The sequence below is a fragment of the Ambystoma mexicanum genome, chromosome 4p (genome assembly GCF_040938575.1).
Source record: "Ambystoma mexicanum isolate Mex_15411 chromosome 4p, UKY_AmexF1_1, whole genome shotgun sequence".
Taxonomy (NCBI): Eukaryota; Metazoa; Chordata; class Amphibia; order Caudata; family Ambystomatidae; genus Ambystoma; species Ambystoma mexicanum.
The window spans coordinates 801,181,842-801,207,726 of record NC_090927.1 but is presented as its reverse complement, the minus strand read 5'-3'; the positions used below and the strand labels follow the sequence as shown (position 1 = coordinate 801,207,726).

Sequence of the window (25,885 nt, the reverse complement as noted above, 5' to 3'; positions counted from 1 at the left end):
CATGCCCCTCTAGCAATCGTTTTGCAGTCTCTGAAAGATATATGCTTCGCCGTACAAATTGATTGAGATGTTGCTTTAGGATTATTGGACTTTAACATCAGACCAAGTATCTTTAAAATCGTCCAGACATTAAATTAGCGCCCCCATCACGTGCATTAATAAACACAGCACAATTATTTTGTGCAATATATTTTTGTGGTTTTGTGGTTGTACTTAATTATTTCGGACGCATTTTGATCAGAAAACAAGTGAGCGTTCATGTGTGCTTGCATAGGTAAGGACAATATACCGGGCTTAAACCAGGGGTTTAAATGGGCGAGGGTATGTGTTGCAATGTGCGATAGCAGTGGTGCTCGTAAATTTTCATTTTCCCTGACGGTGCCTCAGTGTATGGCATGTAACTCGGCAAGATCTGTTATTTACGAAGACTTGTCCTGGCGGCCCAAGGAATTTGGGCACTGTGTCGCTCTCCTTTACAATTCTGAAACGCATTTTTTGGTAGCAATTTAAAAATCCATTTCTTCAAACCTCCATAAGTGGGACATGCCCCATACGTGTTGACATCGGATCAACTCACTAACGGATATTTCAAATGATGGTCAAAGGTATTCCTGAGTCAGCCTTTCCAGAATCTCACTAGCACTTAAGTGACTGACCTGTTCTATACTCTCCTGAATACTTAGCGAACCCATCACCCACCAGTCGTCTTATAAACGCCCCAGACGTTCGTACCGTTTGACATGACATCGAGCGTAGGCATTGTCCCTGAAATATAATCATATTGTTTATTTCGACAAACACATAAAACAAGCGAGAAACCTATAAGCAACCAACCAACATAGTATCCTACTTTTTAGTATCCCAAGTTAAAATACAATAACTCTAACACTCGCACTCGTACAAACAAAATGCTGCAATTACTGAAGTGCAATAAAGTGTAGTCTGCAAAATAGATCAATACAAAATATATCTTCGCAGACTTTAAATCTTCTCACTGGGGGAAGTTCCTTATTCAAAGTTGAGTTTGTAGTCGTGTCGATACCTCACATCCACTACTTCTCAACGCTTGTGTAGAAACCATTTTTTGTTCTATGCGGATGTTTCAACAGATGTGCCAGACAGTATTGTATTGTTTTGGCTTATTTGTTCAGCCTTGATTAATTTGATTTCTGATAAGGATGCACTCCTTTAGTTATGTGCTTAAATGATTGGGTGCCTCGACACGTGTTTCACCACCTTCATAGTTGGATCCTCAGGAGGTCTTAATGTTCTTGCTGATAAGCACTTGTTCAATGGTGATGATTGATGGACTTCTGTGTCCTCAATTTGCCTTTCTTTCAAAAGTTGTGAAAACTTTACAGTCAGATTTGAGTGTCCAAAATGGAATACTCCAGACAATTATATCCAAGTGTAAAGTCAACTTTTGAAAGAAAGGCATTAAGAATGAATGTAGCTTTTATTTGGACATTCACATCAAATTGAGGTCATTGTAGTCCAGCAATCACCATTGAACAAGTGCTTATCGGCAAGAACATTAAGACCTTCTGAGGATCGACCAACTACAGGTGGGGAAACGCGTGTGGAGACACCATTCATTTAAGCACATGACTGAAGGAGTGCATCCTTATCAGAAATCTAATTTATCAAGGCTGACTAAATAAGCCAAAACAATTAAATACTGTGCAGCGCATCTGTTCAAACATACGCATTGAACAAAAAAAAATGTTTGCCACAAAAGTATATCTTGTAGAAGATGAACAACATTTCAAGATAAAATAACGGAATAGATAATGTATGAACTGGCCGCGGATACCGCTAGAAAAAGATTAAAATCTAGGGTCCTCAAAAACATAGACAAATATTACGTTTGTTCAGCGTGCCCTATAGTGTAAAAAGTGGGCCAGCAAGTTGGTAAAGTACCACTGAAGAAAATTACGACAACGTTTAAATGCATAGTGCCATGTATCTTGATCTCATCTTCCACGCACTACTCAAGAATTGGACTAAGGCATTTCAACTTCCCATTCACTGTAGATTGCACACAAATTTAGTCCGGTTTTGGCAGTTCAAATGCCTTTTGCATAAACATCGATTTCAGCCAACGACCCCTTGCAGGTTTGTACAGAGGGAATAGCCAAACTAGATGGATTATCGTTAAATTGTGAAATATTTTAATGTTTGACTCTGTACTTGAAAGTTTTGATCAGCATTTTGAAAGAATATCGTCCTGGTACCTCATGTAGAACTGGCTAACAAATCGGAACTTCATGGCCATTGGACGTGTTTGCCTACAAGGAAGATAATCAAATACTTGTTTACAGTGCTCATCCTTCGTCAACTGAATATATAAAGGAGGGGTTTTATGCTTTTGTTTTTCAATAGAACCCTGAATATCCAAGCATTTGGAGAAAAGTTTGCATTTTGTTTCTTACATTTCTAATTTTTCACTTCAGTGATATCAATCGGGCTGCTTCTGTGTCTAAGCAGCTTTCGTATTCTTTGCCAGCGGCTCCACTACCTGTGCCCTCCAACGTGCGCAAGGAATGATTTTTTTCCTGCATGCTTTACAAAACGTGCTGCCCATGCCCTGCAGATCAGTATCAAATGAACCAACAGTAACTCTTTGTTGGAGAATCTGACTTTCACTGCATACTTGAGGATAATTATACACATTTTCAAGTAATAATAGTAGTGTGTGCTGCAGGACCGTATATGTTAAAAGTACTCCTGTTCCAACTATGTATTACAAATGCTACTGTTTTCATTCTGTATGTTTAGTTTTCTGTGTGGGAAAGCAATACATAGACCAGGGGTGCAACATTTTCAAGTTGTAAACTACTAGCCAGCGATACAAAGTTACTTACCCCCTCAATTCAATGCCTACACACAGCACCCAATTCCTTACTCTCCGAGTCGGTCATCACTAGTCCAATGGCTAGTGGCACGTGCAAATTGTTTGCCCTGTGTGTGTGTGTATGTATGTATGTATGTGTGTGTGTGTGTGTGTATATATATATATATATATATATATATATATATTCACACACACCAACACAATTGTTACGGTTTTCATCTAATTATGTTGATTTAGAGGTTAAACTGCAGTGAAGCAGGTTGTTTTTCTTCCTTTCCTTGTTCTCCCTCAAGCAGCACACGTGTTTTATTGAATTTATATAGCGCTTCAAGCCAAAGCGCTTTACAAAATCTCAGGTACAGGTGAGAGAAGCATATTTACAAACATGAACAGGTCATTAGAACAATAAGTAGAACTATTTACAAGGCGGGGAGAGGGTGGGGGAGGGGGATAGGTGAAGAGTTACGGTGTAGGATTTGAGGTGGGGGAAGGGGGGAGTGATCTGGTGTCCTCATTGCCCTTAAGTAGTATTTGTTACCACTTTAAGGTCAGAGGGGATGGGGGGGAAAGGAGGGGCGGCAAGGGTGGGGGGGTAGGGAAGTCAAGGGGGGGAGTGAAGAAGATGGGCTTTCAGGGAGTGGCAGAAGAATGAGTAGGTAGGGGTGGAGCGGATGGAGAGCGGGAGGGAGTTCCAGTGTAGGAGGGCCAAGAGTTGGAAGGAGCGGAATTGTGAGGGGGCACATGGGGCTGAGGGTACAGTGAGGAGGTAGAGGTTTGCTGAGTGGAGAGAGCGGGAGGGGGAGTAAAATGAGAGAAGGGAGGAAAGGTAGGGGCGCGCCAGGTCATGGAGAGATTTGTAGACCAGACAGAGGAATTGAAATTTCAGTTGCGAGAGGAAGGAAAGCCAGTCAAGTTGAGAGAGAGAGAGAGAGAGAGGGAGGGAAAGAAATAGTCTGGAGAGCCGAGGAGACATAAAGTATGGATAGAGGAGTGGTAGATGGATTTTAGGGGAGTTGGGTGAGAGACAGGGAGTTCAAAGAGGAGAAAGCAGTAGAAGAGGCAGGAGAAAATAAGGGAGGCAAACCTATCTCTGCAGGTGGTACATACACTACCTAACTATTTTATTGGGATTGGATGCTATCAATTGCGGATTACACACGTTTGTTCAGCAGGTTCATTTACCCCCTGAGTTGTTGTCTGGAAGTTGTGATACTCGGGGCAAACTCAGATCTCCATAGCATGCACATTAACCATCTCACCAAGATTTGTACGGATAACGCTCAGTGAGTTGTGGTACGCCCAGAATGACAAAATGTTGTCCTTTGTTATAGTAAGAACAACCAGAGAATAAAGAGCAATACTTTAACTTGTGACAAATGGAGTGGACAGAGGTAGACACGTTTGTTAAATGAATTCTGAGAAGTGTCTTCTTTCCTATGCAAGCAGCTGTTTTAACACCTATTCAATAAAAGGAGACATAGGCCCCCTGCCTTGCCTCCCAGCCCAACCTGCATTTTCTAATTTAGCACTTTTGTATTCTGACCTTCTCTTTGCCCTTGATTTTGTTTGGTGGAAGGGTTATTTGCAAGACATGTACAGCTGGGGGCCATGGAGAGTGTGTGTGAGATGCCTGCACTTTTATATAGCTCCCATTATAGTGCAAGTACAGCTTGTATGCATGCTTACTTAAAGAGGTGCAGCAATTTGCAGCAGCAGGGATAGGTTGGTATAGCTGAGTGGGGTGGTGTTGGTGAAAGCTTTCAAGTAGTTCTTAGTACGGTATCCAGTGAAAATGTAGCCAACTAAAATGTATTCAGTGAAAAACTCATGGTGAAAATACCTCTACAGTGAAAGGGTTGCAAAGCAAAAAGTAGCCCAAAAATGCAGCTGAAAAGTAGCCAAAAATGAAGTGCTGCTAGGGTAATGGGGGCAATAATGGTTTAGTGGGCTTGTGATTGCATGAGTTAGGCTATGGCTTCGGGTAAGGCTAGGGGTTAGATCAAAGAAGTTGGGGTTTGGTTAGTCGTTAGGGTAGGTTAAGTAACAGGGTAGGGGTTATTGTAAGTTTAGGGCTAATAGAGTAATTATTTGGGTAAGTGTTAAAGAAAGGGGTAGGGAGGTTGGAGAGGTCTGCTGATGTTGGCCTAGGGTTAACGGTTAGGATAAACCTAGTGTTTAGGGTAAAGGAAGTGCTAGAGTTGCAGTTAGGGTAAATCTAGTATTGGAGCAAGTGCTTAGATTAGGGCACAGGCTATGTACGTTGTGGCCAGCTGGCAACATTTTCACACTTTGAATTGCCTACCTTTTCCTGGGGACAGTTCAAGTTCCGAATCTACTACCGGGCATAAAAAGCCACTTGCCGCCTCCTGGAGGAACTTGACCTCAATGTCCTCAGTCTCACCGAGACATTGTTCACGGCAAGCTCTGTCACAAACTTTGACACTCTCCTCCCTGACGGCTACGAGATCCTCTATGCGCCCATGTCCAACCGCTTCTGAGGGGGTGTAGCCCTGATCGTCCCCCGAGTGGATTCCTGCCTCTATCATTCCTACGCACGCCTACTCTTCTTTCAAATGCCTCGTCTGCAGACTCTCTCTCCTAGCCATTCCCTTACTGTGGCTACTATCAGTCCGCCACCTGGTCAGATGATCTCCTTCCTCTCTGAATGGACGGACCTTTCCTCTTCCCTCCTGGTCTCACCCACTCAACTCCTCCTTCTTGGAGACTTTAACATCCAACTGGATGCTTCCTGTCCTTCCTCTGGACTTCCGTGACCTCTGCGATTCTCCCCTCTGGCTTGACTCGCTCTGCAGGTCACACTCAGAAAGGGAAATGTCTGAGGAGATCAGAACATTCAATCACTCTCACCACTCTTCTCTCCTGGAGTGATCACTTTCTCCTTTCCTCCCACCAGCTCACCCTCTTGCGCATACCCCCCAGCCAATTCCAGCACTATCACCCACCTTCTCGGTTATCCGAGCCATGAAAGAGTGTCAGTTGAGGCTTTCGCTACCACTTTCTCGCCACCTCCCCTCCCCCTTTGGCCGACTCACACCCTGACACAGCCCTTTCCATGCTCCACTCTGCTATATATGATACTCTTGATGTTCTTGCCCCTGTCATGAGGATCCGCTTGAAGCCCAAAGACAAGTGCAATTCCTGGTACGACTCGGACCTCGTCACCCTCAAACGCAAGTGCAGGGTGGCTGTGTGGGAATGGCGTGCTTCTGGTACACCCTCTGACAAACTGGCCTGCTGCCTGCTCCAACGGCAATACCGGCTCTGTCCGCACCAAGAAGAGAACTTGCATCCAAGCCTGCGTCTCTGCGGCATATAACACTCGGCCAAACTCTTTAAAATCTGCAAGGAACTGGCCAATCCTGCTGCAGTTTTTACCTCTTCTGTCCCATCCCAGGCCCTCTGCACGGCTCTGGCTTCTCATTTCATCTAAAAAACTCAGGCCATCCTGTCCTCTCTCTCTTACACTCCCCCCCCCCCCCCCCCCCCCCCTCCCTGCTCTTCCCCTGGCCCTTCTTTGGCCACCTCTCCTCCCTCCTTCTCTGCCTTTCCCCTGTTCTCCCCAGATGAGGTTTCTAGACAAGTCCGATCTATGAAGGTCTCATCAAAACAGGTTCATCCCTGTTCCTCCAAAACCATCAAGGATCACATTGACTCCCTGGCTCCTGCCCTGGCCGACTTCTGCAACCACTCCTTGGCCACTGGAGTCTTCCCATTGCCCCCCCCCCGAAGCACCCCCTTGTGCACCTCTTCTTAAACCCTCTGCCGACCCATCCTGCCAAGCTAATTATCACCCAATCTCTATAACTCCATTCATGGGCAAACTCCTGGAAAAGCTGGCCATCTCCCAGCTTAATCTTCATAGTGTGTCTGTTGGTTGTCTTCATGACCATCAGTCTGGCTTCAGAGCTGCCAGGAGCATGAAACTGTTCATCTGAACATTCATGAAGACCTGCTCTCAAACCTTTATTCCAACACCCCCATGTGTCCTCATCATCTTACTTGATCTCTCTTCTGCCTTTTACATGGTCAACCATGTCGTCCTGCTCAACCGTCTCCTTGATAACCTGGGTATCACCGGTCAGGCCCTGGCGTGGCTGATTTCTTTCCTCTCTGATCAACCCTCCCAGGTCCAACTTGGGTCCTTCCTCAATCTCTACCTGTGGTGTCCCCCTGGGGTCTAACCTCTCTCTGGCTGTTCAACCAATGCCTGGCACTTCTTGCCCACCGCATTGCCGCTCTCTGCTCCAACTTTCAGTGCTATGCTGATGACACTCAGCACATTTTCAGGCTACCTTCGGCCACCTCTTCTCCATCTCTCATTGACTGCCTGCTATCCAGGAGTGGTGTGCCGCCAATGATCTCTGCCTTAATGCCAGCAAGACCGAGATCGGCACACCCGCTCCTTCATTTACTGTCACTCTCTGGCTGGCCTCTCTTGGCCCTCTTCCTGCTCCCACATGCGAGGCTAAAAACCTTGTATTCAACTCCACACTCTCCTTCTCTCCTCGCATCTCTGACGTCTCTTAAGAAGTCGCACTACCAGCTGCACCTCCTCATAGGTATTCTTCCTTTCCTCTCCTTCCCCCAGAAGCTCACTGTCTCCAGACCGCTGGTTCTCTCTAGGCTGGACTATTGCAACAGCCTCTTCCTAAATCTGCCTGCTTCTACTCTCTGCAACTCATCCAGAACAGGACTGAGGGACTTGTCCTTGCCCTCAAGCAAGCCAGTGATCTTATCTCTCCAGGACTGGAATCTCTGCACTGGCTCCCAGTGGCTGCGAGGATTACGTTCAGAACCCTCTGCATTGTCCACAAGGCCTTCTGGGGCCTCACTACCTCCAACCCTCTCTTCCTAAATATCTTCTTTCTCGAGCTCTTCGCTCATCTGCCTCCAATTCCCTCAGGGTCAGTCGCTTCTCCCGGCAACGAGTTGCTGGTAGATCTTTCTTCGGCTGGGGCCTCCCTCTGGAACAGCCTCCCTGAAACTTGAGGAGGACCAACTCCAGTTCCAGAAGCACCTCAAAACATTACTTTGCTTTTGCTTTCTCTCCTCCTCTTCCCCTGCTGAATTCCTGGCTGAAACTACTGGTTACCTGGCCACCCTCTGATCTTGGGCCCAGGTCCCCTCCCCCGCCAGTTACACACCTGCCCTGCCTCCATGGCAACCCCTCACTTGGGTACTGTTTCTGTATCCCTACAGACCCCCTTCCAGCACGACACTCTGTCTTCACTTACCACCAGCTGGCACTACTTCTATTGTTTTTATGTATTCTTTTACCACAGGTACTGCACTGTCCCCACCCCCCTCTGCACTTTTCCTCTTCCCCTGCACTTGCGCGATCTGAATGACACTTGCCCAAGTAGGATTGCTGTTTCTATCTTCCCTCTGTCCACCCCCCTCCCCCCGCTGCGTCGTGCCTTGAAACTCTTGTGTATAGGCAAGTTATAAATGCCATATCCTATCGCACCATTTCTAATTTACGAAGGGTCCATTCTCACTCACCAGTTGCTAATTGCGTGTGGAAATGTTGCGACCTGTCCTAGCTAGCAAATTACAAGCACATGTTCTGTGCTTATTTTCAGAAGGAATTTAAAGAGTGGCCGAAGGTTGCATGTAGGGTGGTAACCTGTATTCAGGCAGGCCCAGTCCACCACGGATTATAATTCCGTAGCGACCCTTCTAACTACATACGGTAGAGTCTGGCCAAAGCACCACAGTCTGCAAACCAAAAGATAGATTACTCCCTTCATTTGGGCTGAATGGGCAAGCGTGCCCTTGTAATTTATGCGCCATAAACAGGCAGATCTGTAGGACGGTGCCTGCAGTATAGCTGGCTAGAATTCCTGCTGTTGGGTCATGCATATTTGGCAGGGTTGTTTTTTGTTTAGAAAATGATGTATCTTCCTGACAACAAATCTTTTCTTTTACTGTTGCCATCAACTGGCACTTTGTAACCAAAAATTCAAATGAGATATACCAAATAGCTTGCACTATTTTCATTTCCACTACCTTATAAAGTAAGATATACTGATGCTCTCAGGGGCATTTCCTCGTGTGTGAACTGAAGTTCAAACATGAAGGGCATAATCCTTTCTTTCCTTTATAGTGTTATTTACTAGGATAAACATGTACTGTTTTAGTCTTCCATTGCATTACATGTGTGAAGTGAAACGTGTTGGCAGCCGCCCAAAATGGTGAAATATATTTTCCGAATAAAAGCATGTTTTGGGGACATTTGACGCATTTTAATTGCAAGCTTTTTTCTTAATTGCAACCTCTGCTTGCCACCCTCTTGACCATACTTTAAACTCACCTCCACAAAAGAAAGCTCACAGCTGCGCTTTCTAGGTCCTTTTAACCAGCATCCAACATCATCTCACTCGGCCATACCATCCCACCGCTGTACATTCACAAATTAAGGGGCTCCCAGACCTTTGTTGAACCATTCATAAAGTAAGCTATGAAGTTGTGCTTAGAATATGCTGGGAGGTATATAAAAGTGCACGTTTTACACGCAGCCACCACTATGCCAAAAACACTACTACTTCCTCCACAAAAACAAAGATGCTAGGGTACATAACTTGTGGCAATGAACATCTCCAAAAATGCACCTGGGATTGGGGTGATCCTTGCAAAGTTGCCCGTTACTTGAATCTTTGTTGTGACAGCTGCTCGCATAGAACGGCAGACAATTCTTAAAGGTGTTCAACAATCGCAAATCTGATTCCCCAAGTATGGTTCAAAAGAAGTGAAATGCAACATTCCTCCTACTGTTCTGTTTGCTCAAGTTGACCCTCTGCCTAGGACCAACCACCACCTGTGATCTTGACTAGACTCCCCACAACATTTACGTTTTTGCTTTGAGCGAGTTTTTCCTGTTTATTTGCCTGCTGTTGAGATGTGCATTTCATCAACCAGAACGACTGCTCTGCAGAACCACTTGGATGAGTAGAGAATAAAACTGCTCTCCTCAGCCCCACGTTACTAACCCTAATCCCAATTCTAAAGGTGAAGCGGGCATGCTTCCATCGTCTCGTAGGGTAGCACAGGCTGAGAGCAGGTTATACTCATCAGGTGCGGTTTAGAGCTGGAGCAGAGGCAGCCAAACTACGACAGTACTGTAGTGCCAAAATAAAAAGATCCAGCCAAGGTTCTAAAAAATGGGATTTTTAGTTAAATTGACAGAAATGCATAGAATTGATAACACTAAGGTCTCAAACTTGCAAGTAAAACGCATAGACATCAGATTTTTAGAGCAAAGGCTCAGTGGGTTTGTAGACCGGGGTGTCCAGCCAGATTTCGGCAGCAATTGTCTGAATTATTTGAAGATTGCTTTAAAATGTTAGAAAAGGCAACTTACAAGTCACTGGGACCCTTTAAGGTGGGCATGGGGAAGAGAACCACTTCAGTACCTTGTATTTCTCTTGTCTTTGGGGCTGGCTCATCAACGCCAAGCCAGTGTTTAGTTGCTAGAGTCAGCTTCTTGCGGTGAGTCAGTGTCAACGATTCAAGGTGATGACTCCCAGCGGGTCAATCTGGCCAAGACTGTGCTTCCTTTGGATTCAGTCCGAGTTGAGCCAGTTTTCAATTTGGGACAAAAAAACTGATTGAAGCGCTTAGAGTGACAAAGGCAGCCCTGCAAGTCCTGTGTTACATGTGATTAGAACTAACCAATAAATAAAGAACAACACTGGTGTAACATTTACAACAACAAAAAAATGTTGCATTATCTTATCTTTTTGAATTTGGGGTGGGGGAGTGTTGCCCATGCTTCATTTTTTAAAAAAATGTATGTGATTTGGTTCAAACAACAAGTGTACAAATCTTTAACTATTACATACAAAAGAGAGAATTAAATATTATACATATCCTGTAGTAAATCATTTTGAAGCTTTTAAATCAATTTTTTTCATCAAAATTGCTTTCACTAAAATCATCTATTATATCATCCGTTGGATTGAGCATATTTGAGCTAGTTCTTAACATTTCAATTTGCCTCAATACTATGGCGATGAACCCACATAGTGCAAGCATTAAACTTTGTTGTTGTCCCCCCCCCCCCATTAAGCCAATCCACATAGAATCACTGTTAATGTCCCAAGGTGTCTTTCTTTCCTTCCCCAGTGCTGGACAAAACATTACCAGATGTTAAATGGTTTCCCTGGTAGAACAGTTTGAGCAAAACCGACATGTCAGGTTTCCCGAAACATTTACCACTTGTTCTGCATTTCTGGGCATGGGAAAATGGGAATGTATTTTGAATCTCCCTTTTTTTTTTGTGTGGCATTTTGCATACTCTCCATATAGAGTATACGTGCCCAACTGATCAGTAGTTTCTGCCCTGTTATATTTGAACAGCTTTTTCTTTACTGTAGCCATGTTAGTAGTAGGCTCTTTCCTAGAAGAGCCAATGACTAGAAGTGCTTCAGTCATCTGTGCCTTAAATTCTATAATGGTAGAACCTGAGCTTCTTGCCAGGTCTCTCCCCACCTCCCCACACCCCCCCTGGTAAAGGGATGTCGATGGCGGATTTAATAATTTGGCAAACTGCCAGTTTCCTCCACTTGGCTCTAGTTGCTAGGGAGATTAAATCAAACTCATGTCTGATAATTGAGTTTGGTACTGAGTATGCCAATCCCAATGTTTTTTCCCCAGAACGTGCCTTGGATAGAATTAAGGTACTCCCCCCCCCCCCCCCCCCCCACCCCTCTGCCCCCAGATCTCAATATGACATTTCTAAACCATACAGCACAGTAGGTTCCACATTTAATAACGTTTTGCTTCATAACTAATCCCCACGCCTCACTTATATATTAGAAAAAATGTGTTATCCCTGCATACTCAAGTCCTGCGGTGACTTGAAACTAGCAGAGTAAGGTTGAGCCGGCTCTGTGTCGAGGCCGAAGACTGGCTTTGAGGGTGTTACTGGATTGCTGAGGGACCTAGTCCAGGGTCCTGCATTAAGATGAAGTCCTTGTTATTGCACTTTCCAGCCAGGAACATCGGAGAACCCCTGCAGAGATCCTTCAAATACAGCAAGCACAATCCTGTTTCCACTGTACTTGCAGCAGATAATCCTTGGCCCACGGTAGTCGCCCCACTTATTTTGAAGGATGGTTTGGGAGAAGAGCTTGCTTTTTTCTTGGAGATCCTGTTCACCTTTCTGGCAGAGGACTTCAGAGTAGACTGTACTACCAATAAGATTCCAGATGAATCCTTCATGAGCGGTCTAAAGATGAATCCCAACCGCTCCCCCTTACATATGCAAAATGCCACAGTGGTTTGGTCCATAACAAACCTGTCTGTAAGGGTCTGATCAGTTTGTGGTAAGTATTCTTTGCCGCCTTATTCCAAACCCAGAGTGATTTGTCTGCATGGACTGGGGTGGGGAGGAGGCAGGAACTTGGCGATCCCTTACAAAGTCCAAGAGGGCGGGACCCCTTTGTGGACTGGGGCTCTCTCCTGGGTCATTCTAACACTCTCCATAACTCCCCACCCATCTGCCTATGTTAAAAGGACTCCATTAGTTGGCATCCTGGTGAGAGGTGCCCATTGTCAAGACGGGGCTGTCTTTGAAGCTCCGGTAACCAGCTGTACCCGCCCCAGGGAGTGTTCCTGTACCTTGGAGAAGTCCAGGGTTCGAAATTTCCAGCAGCTCGGAGCTATTTAGCTTCTGGTTATAGACAAGGGGGGGTGGTTCACTTGAAACCTACAGCTACCAGGAACTACTTTTGACTACTCACCAGGCAAGTGGTGCTATACAAACATAGCTATGTGATGTTAACTGTGCAGATTTGGGAATGTGTTTTAAAGGTGAGTAAATACACACCCAAGGAACATTTAAAGCATATTGTATAGTATGGCATGGACAAAAGTTAGATTTGGCATCTTTCGTGCATTATACATTTACTGTGCGCTATGAACTAGTTCCTGCTTTCCCAGATGTAACTTCTTTCCTAACAGATGATGCCAGATGACCAGGATCTGCTTTTTGCTCCTGGTCAGCAAATACTAATTTCGATCCCTGAAGTCTTCTCGGGAGGATCAAACGGTCAGCTATCTGGAGGAGGCCCACATGGTAGTTTTGGGTACAGCCTACCCACATACCTGTATAGTCTGGCTCAGTCATGAATGAATCGCTGTCCAACAAGCTGACTATAAAAGTGCGGCAATTGCTTGTGCCTTTACAATTGCATTAAAACAAACTGCCTAGTGGCTACTAGTATACACAAACTGCCACCAACTCCTGGCTACAAATATATTTGTCTGCCCCAGAGCTACTTGCAATTAAAAAGCCACCTGTGCCTTTTGGAATTTTGGGTTCCAGCAAGTGTTCAGGAAAGCATGTGACTTTTGAACTACCCCTGTTGCTGCTGCAAGGCAGTTTCCGGGGCATGTCATTAGGACAGTGTGACGAATCAAGGGATTCAAGTCACTTTCCCCAAGTGGAGAGCCCCTTCCTATGCGGCTTTGTAGGTGAACCTGCTATGCAACATTTCCCCTAGGGGTGGTGCTAAGCGGGTCCTTGCTGGGAGAGACTCCCCACTTGGGGATAAGGACTCCCTTTCTAATGAGGAACTCGCTTGTATTATCCTCAAACACCCAATACAGTTCCATCAAGTGACAGACACCAAGACTCCTCATACATATGCTATAGTAATGTAGCTACTGAAGACATAAATGGGTATGGTACTGTGCCGGAGTAATGAAGAATGACTGTCAACCATTGAGACGAAGAAACCAAACCCAAAGGAAAGAATATGATGAGAGCCATTTGAAGCCCCACTGTTGCATGATCAAAATGGGAGGATCCAGAGAACCAGGGAGAGAAACCCAGGAGATGCAAACCGGCTGGTTTAGGGAAGCCAGTGACTCGGGGAGAACGCTGGCAAACTGAGGCAAGCGCTGCCTGAGGAGCACTATGGAGTGAGTAACCGACAGGAGTGTCCAGAGGTTGGGTATCCCAGGAGGGAAACCAGTGTGAGTGGTGGCCCCACCACCCACCCGCAAGCCAAAAAATGGTTGAGCAGTACCTTCCTAAGGAGCTGGCTCATCATCAAGGCAAAGTACCGAACAAAGCTATCTGCATTAGTGCTGCAAGCCAGGTTTATGCTGTCGATATTCAATCCTTGTTTGGATCTGGCCTAACTCAGCAACTTGGCAATTGTGGCCTAGTTTCTCTCTTGGTCAGTTGCTTGGTAATGTAAACAACCAGTTATTCAATTTCTTCGGAGTCTTGCATTGCTAAAACTACTCCGATTCCAGGAGTCTGTGGTTAATGAATTCATGCCCCAATTTAGGATCTTTAGAATTGGGTCCCTGCACAAGCCCATTTTTAGGTTCTAGAAAGCTGTTTGGCAGGCAGAATTTCGGGCCACTTTATTTGGCATCTTTTCAGATGTCAAGTCCTTCAAGGGAAGGGCAATGGTCCCACACCCTTGATTAAAGATCTGTAATTCCCACTGAAACCCAGTAAGGTTCTCGTCGGTGTGTGTGGTCGAAATGTGTCTGGCACTTAGAAGTCTTGAAAGCCAAGATGGCCTTCTGCATGTTTTGCAGCACCATCTTCAGATAGGATAAATAGTCTGCCCAACTGTGGCTGAAGACTGCAACATCATTTAAATAGGTAGTGCTGATGTTCTTTGCCAGTGAGATCCTGGGTTTCTCTAAAAGCTGGCATGGGCCATTTTCTTTGGGTTTTTTTTAATTTTATTTATATTTTTTTAAACCGTAAACGGCATGACCATGAACTGGTAGTGCCCCTCTGGTGTGGCAAATGCTGACCTCTCCTTTGCTCTCCGTCAGGTTAACTTGCTAGTAACTGGCAGTTCTTATGTACTTGGCAGCGCATAACTTGTCAATCTGTTCATGTGCACGAAGTATGGGGTGTGCACCTGTTTTTGTCACAGAATTGAGCCCACTAGTCCACCCACAAGTGGACTTCACAATAACCCAGAGGTCGAATATCTTGGAAAAGGAAGGCCTTTGTTCTGAAGTTCCATGCCAGGAAGGTCATCAGAGAGCACCTGTAGGGATCCTTCGCATCCAAGCAGTGTTCAGGTAGCATAAAGACCCTAGTCCACAGCAGTCACATTAAATGCTCTCCTGGGTTGCTTGGGGAGGAGAGCTTCCTTCTTCGTTTAGAAATACTGATCTTCACCTCTTTGGCAGAGGACTTTCGTTCCAGATGAATCCTCCTTCAGAATGGTCTAAAAATGAATCCATCTAAAACCAGAACCAAATGCACTCATTAGGGAACAGATGTCCCACTTACAAATTGCTGTTAAACATATATACCCTCATCTGGAGGGCGGACATGTGAATTTAATAATTCTTTATCTTTTGTCAAGTTAAATCAGTGTGCTGTTTAAGGACCCTTCAACAAATTAAATCCCAATTCAAAGTAAAGCATATACATGGATTGATGTTTTAATTGTCAACCAGAACACAATTTCCAATGTTATTCATATCGACAAACAAATTATTTTTGTCCATGTTAAACCGGTGCAACCAAAATGTAAACAAAACTTTTGGGTTTTAAAATGACCATCACGTTTCGGATCATAGATCCATCTTCAGGGTTAGAGCTTCAACGTTCCTATTCAGAATTGCTTCCTTTATGTAGACCCTATATGGTAATGAGAATGAACATCTATTTAGCGATTGGAGTAAACTGGAATAAGTCTGTAGAGATAGGTAAGTAGTTAAAGCAACTAACCTCTCAAAATTGTAGTGGGGGCCATGTGATGGACCTAATAATGATATAAGCAGATAATAAGTATTGGAGCCTCTAAGTATATACTCATGCAGTCCAGTCAATATTTATACTACATAGGTAACAGAATTAGACCGGTCCACTCACCCAGTCTTCTGGCGATATTTCTGAGAGACTGAGCATCGGCAGAGTACGGTCGAGCGGAGCCCTAGGGGAGGCAGAATAACTCAATTGTAGTATGCGTGAATGCTAGGCACGGGTCGTGATACCCATTAGTAGCCCAATACATTGAACCATTTCATACTATTAGGGGACATGGTAAAAGTAAACTACCAGATATCGGGTCAACTACCAATAAGATTTGAATGTTAATGTTAAAGGACATTTGTACCGCGCACTATCGCCACCGAAGTGGTCCCCTGGCGCTCCAATGTGACAAACTGAACGGTCACAAATAAGTCAACTACAGGAGGCTAGGAAACCCCTGATCAGCAAAACGTGCTAAATGCGGCACATAGGATTTACCGGGTTAATAGAGCCCACAAAACGATCCGACCGCAACAAGACGTGCCTTCTGGTTGAGCACAGCGTTTTGCGTAGTCCTGGCAACCCCGCGCATGCGCTTAGGGTGTCAGGATGGTGGCCATCTTGGTGGGGGCATGACGCTAGCGTCGTTGCCAGGACAACCAAGGACTGGTCCTGGGCAACGAAATACATAGTCTGTGATCAGTCCAAAAATGGCTAATGTGCACATGCAAATTGGTAACTTAGGTGTGATATGAGTTAATCTGAATGAAACAAGTGTAATGATGAAAACCGAACTTGGCTAGTCAGCCTCAGCGCTCTCGCTACTGCCAGCAACTAGTGGCGGTTAAGGTAAGTATAGCTTGTCAGCTCAAGACGTTACGGCTGAAAAAAGCATGAAGATGAATCCACCAAGGAGAGGCTCTTTCCCCTCTTCCCCACCCCTCGGCTACACTTTCTACTGGACTGCTCTAGTCCTCCCTCTTCCTGACATCAAAAGGATTTAATTGGCACCCTGGTGAGTGGAGGCCATAGTTAAGACAGAACTTTCTTTGAAGCATTGGTTCCCAGCAGAACTCTGTGGGTTCCTGTTCCCTGGAGAATGTGTCAAGTCTTCTCAGTGGAATCAAAGAGGACTCGCTGGGTGGGATCCAAGTGGTAGTTTTAGGTACAGCCAACCCAGGCAGCTGGGTACATACCAGACCCTGTTATGAGTCACTGTCCAACAAGTTGACAATAAAATGACTTGCGTGTGGTCGTATTATTTTGTAATTGCAGTGGCCACCATATCCTGACCAGACATGGCATTATATTTTGAAGCAGAGTTGCTTACTTACAAGGCCACCCAGTCCTGTTTGAACTGTGGGTTCCAACAGCTGTGTTTTGGGAATGCCATGTGACCTTTGAACCTGCCCCATTGCCACTACAAGACAGCTGCTGGGGGAATGTTGTTGTCAGCAGAGGTACTCGTGCACTATTATTTTTGGCATAGAGCATTTGTAATTGTGAGCTTTGTAATTGTGAGCTTGAGCTTGATTATCAGAGCTGTTTTGAGGCACTTAACAGCTTTTATTTACTAAATACCTGAAAAGCTCAGGCCGTTCCCGTTCTCAATGATGGCATTTTGTGCATCCTGCAGAAATTTGAGTAATTTAAAACCATTAGCATAGCTCGACAGGTTGATGTCCCGCATGTATAGATATATGGCTGCGGTTAAAACGGAAAAACGATGTTGTCCTACATTACAGTTTAACCTTTGCCCATCACCAATGGATGAAAACGAGAACATTTGTAGCAGTATTTTTAAAAAAGATTGGCTGTTTTCTGAGCGCGGCGTGAAAAAGCAAAGAGTTGTATTAACAAAATTGTAACTAATGGCATTTAAAATAATTTGTCCTCTTGTAGGCCTTAAAATTATCACTAGCAACTGGATATTTGACTCTTGGCCAGCAAAACATGATGTGCTATGTGCATGTGAAGAACTGATGGGACGCGTTACTTTTTATACCTAGTGAGTGGCCTGTAACCTGATTTTTACCCCTGCCTCACGGAACAAGTGTATTTACGATAAGTAAAGTAGCACAAACTAACAATACTTGCATGGAAATGTGTAGATTCTGGTCCTGGAAGCAGACTGTTAAACCCAGCCCCATAATCTCTCTAAGCCAGTTGGGAGTTGGTTCCCTGGATGGTGGTCTGCAAGTTATAGTCTGTGTGCATCATAAAGCGCAATGCATGGTATTCGATAATAATGTTGTATATGGTTTTGTTTGACTATTTGTGTAAAAAGGTTTTATTAAACTGTGACACACAATGAATAAGCGTCAATAACGACGCGTGCACTGAGGGTATGGCAAAGACTGTGAAGCTGCAGAAATGGACACAAAAACAGCAGCCTGGTGGATTTTTTTAAAAAACTTTTTTTATTGTTTACGCACAAACAGCCGTTGGTCATCGTGGCGCTGTTACTTGAAGGGAACCTAGTTGCAGGGAAGGTACAAGCGGGTTATGCATTTACATGTTTGCTGAAATTCACATAAACATCGTGATTTCTACCTGAAGGTAAATTGGAAATGGGACAACTGGACACACTTTCTTAATGCGCTCTTATTACGCTTTCTAGTAAGTATGAAACCCCTATTTGAAGAGGACCGGTGTTTGTGAAGTGAAGCTTCTTATTTTTGTTCCCCTTCTTTTTAGTGAGTCCGTCATAAACCGTTTTGTCAAATACACGTCTGAATGTAATTGACAGGTCTATTACATTCAGATGGTCCAAACGTATTGGACCTTGCTGATAGCGAATACTTCTCACAGAAGAACCAAGTGTTAAATGAAGGAATTTATCCAACACTCTTATGTATTTGAACGCTGCTGCTTATTGCATCCCAACAGTATTCTGGCAACATGGCAACAGAACACGTCAATGGGAATGGCACGGAAGACACCATGAATTCTCCGGCTGCGATTACCCATTCAGAACACTTCCAGACTTTGCTCGATGCTGGTTTACCACAGAAAGTTGCTGAAAAGCTAGATGAAATTTACATTGCAGGTGAGATACTCAATCTTGTTAAAACACTTGGATCAAAATCTGCATTTTTTTTTTCTAATTTAATGTGTATGTTGGCTTCTGTGATGTAGTGGGGTTATTTATAGTTGGGGAAATTGACTCCTTTGGAGGTTGTTGACCCCACCCCCCATAGTACTTTGATTTATGACCGCTTACTATGATCTATATTGTGAGGAAGAGTGCATTTGTATAATACTAAGTTATTTAGGTACCGACTTGTGCCGGTGTAATAATTCTTAAAATTCTTTGCTTTTTTTTAGATTTCGCTAATAGCTGACTTGAAATTGCTCAGAGCTATTTAGCTCCTGGGTATAGACTTGGGGTGCCTGTTTGGCTTGCTACCAGGATCAAAGAAGGGGGAAAAAAAGGGAAGAAGAAATATAACGTGGCAATAGAGACCCTCTTTTTTTTTTTTTTTGTGAAGGGGGCCTGACTCAGGATGGTTAGTAGAGACTAGCAGTCCAGGGATTAGTCAGCAGCTACCCCTTTTCATAGACGCACGGTAGGTGCGTTTGAACTACAGCGAGGCTAGATTGAACATCTGCTAGCCCAAAGATCAAAGAAGTAGGTGTGTCATGAAACAAAGTTTAATTAATGACTTCACTAGACGAACATTTAAAAGAGAGGCAAAAGGCTACATGGTACAAGTAATGGGGAACACAAGTGAGAACACATTTGTGTGGGTTAGTAGTAATATTTAGTGTAATTTCATGTACTACTCTAAAGGTAGTGTTACACAATCATTGTCGACACATAACAATGGTTGTTTCTGGTTCAAAACAGGGTGGAGACCCACAGATGTTGCGTTGTATAGGCAGATTATCTGAAGGTACCAACTGTCATCCGGTCACTGGTAACGATGTGATGGTATTATAGTATACCTAGAAGGGGTAATTAAATGAAGTGATCTAGGTCTTGACCGCTAAGAGCTAAAGGGGAACGCTGCAGTTGGAGACCTACCTTGATTAGTAAGGTGGCGTCTTGAAATGAAAAATGTTGATCACGCGCTGTCATCAGTACCAGGCAGAAGTGTAAGAAATAAGATGCAGCAGTAGCTCGTATCTAGGAAAGAAGCTGGGTATTAGTCAAGGGTAAGGCACTAAGTGTGCATGGTGGAGTGCCGGTAAAGTGGGCATACGACCTACCTTGGGAAATTATGGTAGCGTCTCAAGGTGGAGAGCATCTATATTGTTGCATGCTTCGTTGCTTTGCTGCGCTGGTACTGGTAGGGAGGTCTGAAAGTATCATAGCGTCAACACATTGCCTGAAAAAAGGGGTTCAGTGTTTAAAATATTATATTGCCTAAGGGTGGCAGCAGTACTTATAAGGTCATGAGTGGGCCACTAGATACCCTAAGATGGCTGTGGGAGAGAGAAGTTAAGTGACTTATGCAAGGTTATGTGATGCATCCGAATCAATGCGGGTGCTTGGAGGAACCGGCTCGTGGTAAAGTGGCGCCGTAGCTCGTTGGATGCGCGGCATGGTGGAGCTGAAATTGGAGCTAAGGAAAGTAACTTTAACTTAAAAGCAACATCAAGCATGTCGTTTGTGCTGATCATCTACTGTTGCAAGAGATTTTGATTTTCGTCAATTGTATAACGTGGGGATTGCCCCTTTGTTCTGCTCGGTATTCATTTTGTAAAAGCTAGGAGTTCACGGCGGCAAAAGTAAATGAGCTTATTACGATCTTAGTGAAAAATGATCTATGGGGTGGCCGTGCAAGGATCTTGCAGGGTAGCTAAATTGATCGAATGCAGTGAGGAATGACCCGGATGACTGAAACGGGCAGAGGGAGAGTCTTACCTGCGGGCTGTCTAGCTGTATCGAGCTCGAGATCAGTGTTGCGCATCGGTTGTGGATGTTATAGTAAAAATGTTATTGTGCTTCAGGATGGGCGCCGGTGGAGCTGTGCCATAGGGGGAGGCGCTGGCCCTAAATGCAGTAAGCTGTTTGAATCGATCGTGGCCATATGTTTAGGATAACTGATGACATGAAAGAACTGAGGAAGCACATGAGTGGCAAGGGTAATGTGCTAGAAATTAACAGGTTAGGTGAATGCGCACTGTCTGTAGTAATGTCAGAAGGTATGACAAGAGGTTCAGTATTAATATTACACAGAATGTTGCACATTTGGAAACCTGTATCTTTTGGACAGTTTAACGACGGTGGGACCGCCAAACAGCAAATAAACACAACTGATTTTATCTCAAGAATTCTTTCACACAAGTTTTTTTTTTAAACACTAGCGAATGCTGTAGCTTACATGGATATAACAACTTTGATTACGGACCCGGTTAGGCATGCATAATATGTCCACTTAGTGGGTATCACCTGGAAAATGGAAAAGTCCGCTTTTGTGGGCACGAGGTGATGGTAAGAATCTCACCGTTATTGTTTAAGGGTCTCATGGTTGCATCGATGAATGTAATAGAGAGTAAACTGGTTGGACAATTGGAACCATGTGACTGTTTTACATTTTAACATTTTGGCAGTGCTGGGACAGCCACACAGCATTGACATTTAAACAGCTTTTGTCTCAGGAGTAATTAACACAATGTATTCACAGGAATTTTTACAATCCGTGAAAAAACTGCTGCTACAACTAGTATTGTAGCTTTTGGACCAGGTTGGGCATACATCATATGTATATGCTTATTTGGGCAATAAGTGATGTTAAGGGTCGCACCACTATTGTTTAAGGATATCATGGAGTCTGTGAAAGTTGTACTTGATGTCACCAATTGGGCAGTATTGTGGAAACTTAAGTGAAGAAAAGGTTCCACTGTATGGATACGTTAAGGACTTGCTTCACGGAGGCAAGTCGGTAGATCCATTGTTCGAGTTTGCAAAGTGCCAAATCTTGGTTGCCTCCTCAAAGTTTTTTTTCTTTTTTTTTGCTGTTTGTAGGATGAACTCAAATATGTCATTATGGCTGTGTTTTTTTTGGATTTAAAATGCGCCACCATGGGTTTATCTTCTACTGCATTTTTAATGCAGGATCTATGTTCACATATCCGTTGTTTAATTTTGCGTTTGCACTGAACTACAAAGAGAAGGTTGCAGGGGCATTGGATGGCATATACGGACCACTTGGTTTTACAATTGGTGAACGTGTTGAATGTCCAGGATTTGCCATTGAGATTTCTTTTTGTTTTTATTTGTATATTCTTTGTTAGGCAGCATACTGAGCAAGTCCCACATCTGAAGTGACCTTTTACAGGCGGAAGGTGCCATAGTGTGTTGTGGATTGGGCAATGGACCGAGTTCTTCATAGGTCTGGGCTAAACAGTCTTTTAGGTATCTGCTGTGTTTAAACGCAAAACACGGTTTTCAGTTCTGAAGGATTCTTTGTACAAGGTATCCCAATGTCGAAGTAGTCTTTCTGAGCGACAAACAATCTTGTCTCACCCCCACGCCACGAGAGAAACATAAAGACAAAATCGCATGCGTGACTACCTTCACGCCTCTAAGTAACTCCTTTAGAAAGACTGTACTTCGACATTGGGATACCTTGTACCCAGAATCCGTCAGACCTGACAAAATGCGTTTTGCGTTCAAACGCAGCCGAAACCCAAAATAATTTTTAGTCCAGACCTATGGCCTGGTGAATTTTAGCATTGACTACGTGCTCAGTATGCTGCCTTACAAAGAATATACAAAAAATCGATCTCAATGGCAAACCCTGGACATTCAACACGTTCACAAATTGTAAAACCAAGTGGTCCGTATATGCCATCCAATGCCCCTGCAACCTTCTCTATGTAGGTAAGTGCAAATGAGAAATTAAACAACGGATATGTGAATATAGATCCTGCATTAAAAACGCAATAGAAGATAAACCCATGGGGGCGCATTTTAAATCCAAAAAACACAGCCATAATGACATCTTCTGTTTCATGCTACAAACAGCAAAAAACCCTTTCAGAGGAGGCAACCGAGATTTGGCACTTCGCAAACTCAAACAATGGATCTACCGACTTGACTCCGTGAAGCAATGCCACAACGTATCCATAGAGTGGAACCTTTCCTTCACTTAAGTTTCCACAATACTGCCCGATTGGTGGCATCAAGTACAACTTTCACAATCCGTACTTTCTCAGAATCCATGATATCCTTAAACAATAGTGGTGCGACCCTTACCATCACTTATTGCCCAAATAAGCATATGCATATGATGTATGCCCAACCTGGTCCAAAAGCTACAATACTAGTTGTAGCAGCAGTTTTTTCACTCGTTTTTTCACTGATGGTAAAATTCTCACTGATGGTAAAAATTCCAGCGAGAAAATTCCTGTTAATTACTCCTGAGACAAAAGCTGTTTAAATGTTAATGCTGTGTGGCTGTCCCAGCATTGCCAAAATGTTAAAATGTAAAACAGTCGCCTGGTTCCAATTGTCCAACGTCTTGTGTAACAATAATATTCAGTTAACTCTCTATTACATTCACCGATGCAACCATGAGACCCTTAAACAATAATGGTGAGATTATTACCATCAGTTCTTTCCCACAAAAGCGGACTTGTGCTTTTTCCAAGTGATACCCACTAAGTGGACATATTATGCATGCCTAACCGGGTCCGTAATCAAAGTTGTTATATTCATGTAAGCTACAGCATTCACTAGTGTTTAAAAAATTCTTGTGTGAAATAATTCTTGAGATCAAATCAGTTGTGATTTTTTAATTTTTTTTTTTTATTTGCTGTTTGGCGGTGCCACCGTCGTTAAACTGTCCAAAAGATAAACACAATGTTGCACATTTGGAACAATGTAATATTAATACTGAATGTGTAGAGGGAGCCTCTTGTCATACCTTCCGACGTAACTACAGACACAGCGCGCATTCACCTAACCTGTTAATTTCTAGCACATTACCCTTGCCACTCATGTGCTTCCTCGGTTCTATCATTGTCATAGGTTATCCTAAACCTGTGGCCACGATCGATTCAAGACATAACGGTTTAGTGCATTTAGGGCCGGCACCTCCCCCTATGACACAGCTCCACCGGCGCCCATCCTGGAGCTGGTACAATAAAGTTTTTACTATAACATCCACAACCGATGCACATGAGCACAGATGCGACACTGATCTCGAGCTTGTTACAGCTCCACAGTCCGCAGGTAAGAGACTCCCTCTGCCCGTTTAGCAGCCATCTGGCTCATTTCTCACCGCATTCGATCAACTTAGCTACCGGAACACGCAGATGCAAGATCCTTGCACGGCCACCCCATAAATCGTTTTTCACTAAAAGACCGTAATAAGCTCATTGACTTTTGCCACCGTGAACTCCCTTAGCTTTTATAAAATTGATACCGAGCATAACGAAGGGGCAATCCCCACGTCATACAATTGACAAAAATCAAAATCTCCTGCAACAGTAGACGATCAGCACAAACGACACACCTGATGTTACTTTCCTTAGCTCTAATTTAAGCTGCATGCCGCGCATCCAACGAGCTACGGCGCCACTTTACCACAAGCTGGTTTCTCCAGGCACCCGCATTGATTCGGATGTATCACGTAACGTTGCATAAGTCACTTCTCTCTCTCACAGCCATCATAGGGTATCTAGTGGCCCACTCATGACCTTATAAGTACTGCTGCCACCATGAGGCAATCTAATATTTTAAACACTGAACCCCTTTTTTCAGGCAATCCATCTGTAGACGCTATGGTACTTTGAGACCTCCCTTCCAGTACCAGCGCAGCAAAGCAACAAAGCATGCAACAATATCGATGCTCTCCACCTTGAGACGCTACCATCATTTCCTAAGGTAGGTTGTACGCCCACTTTACCGGCACTCCACCATGCACACTTGGTGCTAACCCTGGACTAATACCCAGCCTCTTTCCTAGATACAAGCTACTGCCGCATCTTATTTCTTACACTTCTGCCTGGTACTGATGAAAGCGCGTGATCAGCATTTTTCATTTCAAGACGCCACCTTACTAGTCAAGGTAGGTCTCCAACTGCAGCATTCCCTTTAGCTCTTAGCAATCAAGACTTAGATCACTTCATTTCATTACCTCTTCTAGGTATACTATAAAACCATCACATCATTACCAGTGTCCTAACAACAGTTGGTACCTTCAGATAATCTGCCTCTCCAACGCAACATCTGTGGGTCTCCACCCTGTTCTGAACCAGAAACACCCATTAAACAATAAAATTGGAAGATGAGTCCAACGCGCAAATCCTGGTAATTGTTATGAGTGGTAGGTTAATAATTTCATGAGAAATCCCAAGTCGAGAAGTACTGTATAACAGTCTTAGTCTTTAATTGAGCCAATCCAAATTGGAAGAAACAAAGAAACAGCCGACGCGTGTTTCGAACCCCCGGGTCGTTCTCAAGGCTGTACAATTTGAGACACAAATCTGCAGAATAATGTGAATCAACAGGAATAAAACAAACAAACATCAAAATACATAGGTCACAAATGGTGTGTATACATTGTCACAAAAACACAAGGCAAAAAGATAAGTCATGAAATTGCAGTCGACCATAACAAAGTTTGATTTGGCAAATGTAGGAATATATAATAAGAACATCGTACCGTGAATCAGGGATTGAATTTGGAGGCATAGATTATCGCACATGGGGAGAAAAGAAATAAAAATAAATGCTGAATAACACACTGTTTTGGATATTGAAGTAGGATCAATTCTTGTCATGCAGACCCAGTTGTGAAAGTATGAACTGGGCATACTTTCTGGGTATGAACATGAGCAAAAGAGTAACCGTACAAAAAAAATATAAGAATAGAGAATGTGATTAAGTCCCGCTAGGGGAGCTATGTATTGAGAAATAGAAAAAGTAATGAAACATGCGTGCCACAAACGTGTGTGCACCAAAAAATATTTCATATGATCAATACTAAACTGTGGAAGAGGTAAGAGGTAATGTGCACCAGGCCAATAGATTTCGTGTAAAGAGGTGCAAATAGTGGTAATGTAGGAAAAAGGGGGCCTACCGTCTGAAAGAAACAGTAGGTTCCAAATTTGATGTCGTCTTAATGCAGAATATCGCCTATGAGGCTAGTTCGTTGGATTAAAGGGAATCTAGTTAGAAAATTCTCCATCGCTCAATGCGTGTTAACCTTGAAGTTAGACCATAAGACAAAGAATAAACATATGACTAAATAAACTTAGTGGTAATATCCATTTGAAAGGAAATAGTACTAGCCTACATATGGCAAACTCAC

At 43.8% G+C, this 25,885-nt stretch overlaps 1 protein-coding gene across 4 annotated transcripts in view; it reads left to right on the top strand.

Annotated features, from left to right (window-relative positions):
- The window catches only part of SYNCRIP (synaptotagmin binding cytoplasmic RNA interacting protein), a 708,200-nt gene that overhangs the window by 879 nt on the left and 681,436 nt on the right, over positions 1 to 25,885 (top strand). For 3 of the 4 annotated variants that reach the window (XM_069606352.1, XM_069606353.1, XM_069606354.1), the window contains exon 2: positions 18,507 to 18,666. The exons of the other annotated variant lie outside the window; for it this stretch is intronic. In XM_069606352.1, coding sequence (XP_069462453.1) covers positions 18,519 to 18,666 — 148 coding nt within the window. In that variant the 5' untranslated portion in view covers positions 18,507 to 18,518. The remainder of the gene's footprint in view (positions 1 to 18,506; positions 18,667 to 25,885) is intronic. 4 annotated transcript variants of the gene reach the window in all.